The sequence below is a fragment of the Condylura cristata genome, unplaced genomic scaffold (genome assembly GCF_000260355.1).
Source record: "Condylura cristata isolate star-nosed mole 26May11 unplaced genomic scaffold, ConCri1.0 scaffold00018, whole genome shotgun sequence".
Taxonomy (NCBI): domain Eukaryota; kingdom Metazoa; phylum Chordata; class Mammalia; order Eulipotyphla; family Talpidae; genus Condylura; species Condylura cristata.
In genome coordinates, this window is record NW_004567119.1 from 18862588 (window position 1) to 18867968 (window position 5381).

Below are 5381 nucleotides of genomic sequence, written 5' to 3' on the forward strand. Positions count from 1 at the left end.
TTTATTTTCACCACATGCTTTTCAGCAGAGAAAATAGGGGAAGTCTGCAGGGAGAACAAAATAAAGGCAAAAATATAAAAAGGAGCACTATAATTGAACCTATTTAAAAATTTAGAAGCATATGATAAATGACTCAAATCATAAATTGGGCTATTAATATTTATTATACTGTGGGACATTAGTTCATTTCCATTTTTAAAAAAAATCGCTGCTCCATCTTTCCACCCATTTTTTAAAAGGAAAAAGCAATCAAGAAGGGGTCGATAAAGTTCCAGAACAAGTTAGTAGCGACTGAAAATAGCACACAGCCTTGCTCTCTTCTCAGCCAGTGTCTTTCCACTAAGCCACATCACGCTGCCCTCTAACTGGGGGAACTGGAACACGGAAGTCACAGTATTTGAGAGCTGGAGCTGAGACTGTCACAAGAAGCACACATGGAGAAAACATTACATGTGGAAATGTTAAAACCTATTTTAGGTTCATAAATCAGGGTGAGAGTTTCCAGGCAACAGACACATCCACTCCAGTTTTCCACTCCTCCGGACAGGTTCACTGCTAGCACTTGATGAATACTGCTTACTTAAAAGATGTCACTGGCTGCCATGTTTGTCTTTAAACAGATGTGCTATTTCTCCAGAGCCCTGGGAGCCGTCCCAGTGGGAAGGGCATGAGGACGCTGGTATGGACTCAGCTTCCTTAACCCTCTACAGTCCAAAATACCCTAATTTAGCAAGTGGTGTGTGGCTGCTTCTTCATGACACAATATACAATAAACAAAGGCAGCCTTATTTGTGCAAGTTGTCACTTAATGAAACCTAAAGTCCCCTCACAATGAAGCAGTAATGTGTGTTACTGGTCATTCATCTGGTGTCCTGTGGACCCTCTAACTTGGAACCTTGATTAGGAAAGCAAATGTGATGTCTTGTGTCCTTAGATGGGGTGATCCATCCCAAACAACTGCATTCTAGGAAATTCCTGAATAAGTCAACATGACATCTACCAAGTACTTGAGCTGGCAACAAGGAGACATTATATCACCTCAATTAAAAATAGTAAGTTACATAACAGGTAAGGAAATGGGTGTGTGTTTAATGGTGGCCTTGAATTCTTAACTCTAAGCTTCCAAGTTTACTAACTACCACCAATCAAAATGGGCTAAAACAGATAAGTTATTTTTTGAATTCTCTAAAGATTAACACAATTGCCTATGAGCTGTTTTAAAAACGGGAAGGTGCATAGATATTTCTACAAAATGAGTTATACTTACTTGATCAACCCATCTTCCATGTAGATGTCTGCATAGAATGACTGGTCATCATTAACAATTTTACCTCCTTTGATCAGAAGACGATCACTCTGAAACAAAGAAGGACTAAGGTCACAATGCATTCCTGACACTGGCACAGTGGTGACTAATGAGCTAGGGTTACATTTCGCTGTTCAAATATGATGCTGAAAATAAACTCATTTTGGAGAGGTTCCAGGACAAAGGTAAATCTGTGTGTGGCCTTCTATACCTCACCTGATGCAGCAGAATACATTAGCAAAGTGCAAAGTTATGCTACCTGAAAGAACTATCTTGCCATTAAACCTGCAAACAAAAATTAAAAAAAAATAAATAAGGGAAAGAACCAAAGTCTGCTCATCTCTCTTTAAAGCACAGTGAAAATATTTCAGTTTAAAAAGACAATACTCTTTCAATTGCTTTAGGCTACACTTCCCTACAACCACTTGTAGGGAAGCCAATTCTTGGCAAGGTTTGTGTCGGGAAAAATTAGCCAAAAGTCGGTTGTCATGGATTATTCTACACAAACACACTTGTTTCTACCATAACAAGGTTCCAATCAGTATGTTCTTTATATTTTCATTTACCTGTAAGGTAAATCACAGCAAGTGTAGCAAAGGAAAGGGGAATACTTCAAATAGGCAGCACCTTAACTACTAAATTAAGTACAAGGTAAAGTTTTTTGAGTGAAAATTCTAAAATCTAACACCATGATGGGTTGGTGATACACTTATCATTTACTTGGTGCAAAAAAATTATATATGTAGACAAGCCCATGAATGCCAGGAATGCAACAGAAATGCTACATTATGACTCATCTCTACTCCAAATGCTGTTGATGGAATGGAATGTTAAAATCCTGTGTTACCTGTACTATTCCAAACTGTTTAAAAGTTACAAGTTGAACCATATGTTGCCCTTTCATTATGCAAAACATTTCCAAGGATGGAATTCATTTGAACAACTCAAAACTCAGTTACAAAACAACATTCTCAGCAAGTGCTACTTGCATGTAGTGCTTAGCAAGAAAACCAAAGCAAACCTTTCAAAAATATCTCAGCTACTAGAGGCCTAGCAAAAAGAGAAACACAAAAATGCACATGTGCCAGGACTTAGAGGCTATTAGTAAGGAAAAACAGGAAGGTCACTTTAATTCTGTGCACTGTGGGACGGTACCTCTGCTGTAGACTTTGGAAAGTCAGAGACTGGAGTCCACACAACCGCACTTGCACAAGATAAATGTAAAGCTTTGCTCAACATAAATGTAAAGCTTTGCTCAATCCTACTTCACACAGTGCCACTGAAGACTAAAAACAAATCCTCCAGGTAGGCGGAGACAGACCCTTATTCTCATTATAAGAGAATAGAGGCGCAGAGTTTAAGCCACTTGTCAAGGTAACCTGATCCTCAGTGCTTTCCTCCAGCGACAACCGCCCAGCTCTCCCCAGGTTGCCTGCTTTGACAGGACAAAGGTGGCCTGAGGGGTAAGGAGAAGCCCAGTCCTCCATCACAGCTCCCTCAGTCACAGGGTACTTGCCCCGCCATCCCTGCGAATCCCCAAGCGAACCTCATGCCAAGGAGCAAAACAACAAACAAAACAAAAAAGCATCACAGACTGTCCGCTCTCAAGCTTTCCAGAGGCTTCTTACATAAGAGGTTGGCCCTGATGGAGGGAGGGTAACCCTGCAGAGGTCCTGGGTCAGACACAATCGACATTTTCTAAGAGGTGAGGGGGCGCTCTTTTAAAAACCAGTAGTCTTGGTTGTCTGCTTTTTTTCCCCCTCCTTACCCCCCCCACTTCTGTCAAAACGAAACTGCTTTTTTCATTCATGAAGACAATATTTGAGGCTTGCAGCGAATCTGCTCCCCACCCCCACTCCCCAGACTTCCCTCCCTGCAGGGAACACACAATTTTGGGACTCCCTTGCCCAGCTGTTGGGGTTCTTGGGTGTTTAGCAATCAAGAAAAGCTAGTACCCACCCTCACTGTGGTACAGCCCAGTCGTCCGAAAAAATCCTGCCGAGCACACGCCCCCTCCCCAGTGCATTTGTTCCTACATCTCTCTCCAGCGGATGGGTGTGCCCCTGTGCATCCAGAGGAAGTCGGGGTGCCCGTGGCTAAGGAGGAAAGCTGAGCAAAAAGCGCCTTTAAACCTAGCCCTAAGCCCATCTCAACTGCTTTCCGTCTGCCTCAGCCCAGGGTCTAGGCATCGGACAGCCAATTGCTACCATTATGTAACAACGAATTTCCCTCGCGATCTTCCCTTTCTGGGATTTCACTCGGGGATGTACAGGACTAGGGCTGACTAGATTTTTCCAGGAAAAGATGGGAAGAGAATGGGGGCAAGGGGAGCGGTAAGAGTCAGAACCCGTGTTCCTGGCTGCAGCATCGCTAATTCGCCGCTTAGACGTGGTTCTCGAGATTTCCCAACTAACCACAGAACTGCGCGGATGCCGGCGGCCGCTACGATCATTGTCTAGCCGAGGCCGGGCCATCTGCTCGGCGCGTCGCGCAACGCCATTACCTCCCCGAGCCCGGCTCCGCGCTGTCCCCAACGCCCACCCTCCCCGTCCGCTTTGTACGCGCCAAAGACGGACACCTCCTTAGGGGCAGAGGAGAAGAAAGATTCAAGAAAGCGAGCCCAAAGCCCCCCCCAGGGTCCAGCCCCAAACCAGAGCGTGAACAAGGGGAGACCGCCAAGGGGACCATCACGCCTCAGGTCAACAAAAGGCCCTGCCTTGGCCCCCCACCTCTGCCCCTGCTCATCACAGCGTCCCTGTTTTTCCTTTGCGCTTCCATATCATTCCGGTACATTCTGCCCTTAAAAGCATCCCGCGACTGTCATTACGCCTGCGAGCTGAAATCCGCTCCTTTTTCTAATCAGCCGCAGGAAGGATCCAGAAAGCCCTTTATAGTGGGGGCGGTAGACTTAGGAGAATCCATTCCCCCATGTCCCCATCGCAGCTCCTGGAGTCCAGCCTCGCAGCACGCAGCCGGGAGAACAATATCCGAGCTCCAACCATGCATATTCAATCTGGCATCCATTTGCTCACACCGGCAGCCCGGCACTGCAGCATCTCGCCGACAATAAAAAGGATACAGCGGATCTGGCGCGCAATCTAAGACGACCTTAATGCACTCACGCTATTTTAATTCCTTACAATTATGGGATTCACAATTCTGTATTACTGCGTCTCCCACCACCATGATCTCCTTTAGCAACGGGGGGCGGGGGGAGGGGGTTACGGAGTTGGGAACCTCTTCCTCCCTCCTTTTTAAAAATTCTTAGATGTTCTGTGCCACAAAGGTTGCTGACCCACCGGACATTTCCCAAGTACCAAACTCACCGTGATGCGTGGAATATTTTTCTTCCCCTGATAAGACATCTCTCTCCCGGGAAAAAGATAATTTCACGAGGGCAGTTTTAACGCAAAAATTGCCAGGAAAGAGACTTTGTATTTTTTTTTTTTTTTTGCAGGATTGAAAACGGTGCAACCGCTCAGTTGGTCCTTGCTGATAGCAAATTTCAGGAATGTAAAGGATAAATGCAATCCTCAGTCTCTCTTTCTTCCTCCCCTCCAACACAGCCCCAGCTAGGGCGGAAAAAAAAGAAAGAGAGAGAGAACAGGAGGAAAGGGGGTGGAAATAAACTACAGCAATAAAAGCCTCGGTTCAAGTCAGCCACCGCCGCGCATGCGCCGCCAGCCACTCCCTTTCCTCTCAGGCAAAAGCCATCCGCTTCGAGAGAGGCGAGCCCTGATTGGCCACCATCGCGGGATATGGAAATGAGTGCAGACGGGGAGGGGAGCGGCGCGAGGGCGCGAAATGCTGCAGTATGCGTCGAGGGCGGCGGTCCGAGCGTGCGCCCGAGCGGGGAGCGCGCTTTTCGCGCCCTTTTCTGTGGCCCAGGGCCTCGGGGGCGGTGGTCGGCCGCAGTCTCCAGGGCAACCTCCGCCGCACCGAGAAAAGGAGAGGGGGATGTTGACGGTGCGGGCGGCCCCGACCCGAGCTGCGGCTCTCGGGTGCAGCGTGCGGCACGCACCCTCTCGCGCGCGCCCTGATGGCTGCCAGCCCGCGCGCCAATCCGCGGAGGCCG

General features: G+C 47.2%; 1 protein-coding gene across 2 annotated transcripts in view; it reads right to left on the reverse strand.

Moving 5' to 3' along the window:
* The window catches only part of DPYSL2 (dihydropyrimidinase-like 2), a 97463-nt gene that overhangs the window by 56554 nt on the left and 35528 nt on the right, over positions 1 to 5381 (reverse strand). Inside the window, exons 1-2 of one of the 2 annotated variants that reach the window (XM_004685376.2) lie at positions 4633 to 5119; positions 1268 to 1356 (exon numbers count right to left, since the gene is read on the reverse strand). In XM_004685376.2, coding sequence (XP_004685433.1) covers positions 1268 to 1356; positions 4633 to 4671 — 128 coding nt within the window. In that variant the 5' untranslated portion in view covers positions 4672 to 5119. Of the gene's footprint in view, positions 1 to 1267; positions 1357 to 4632; positions 5120 to 5381 lie in introns of those variants that run through there. The other variant, XM_004685375.2, reaches the window with a different exon arrangement.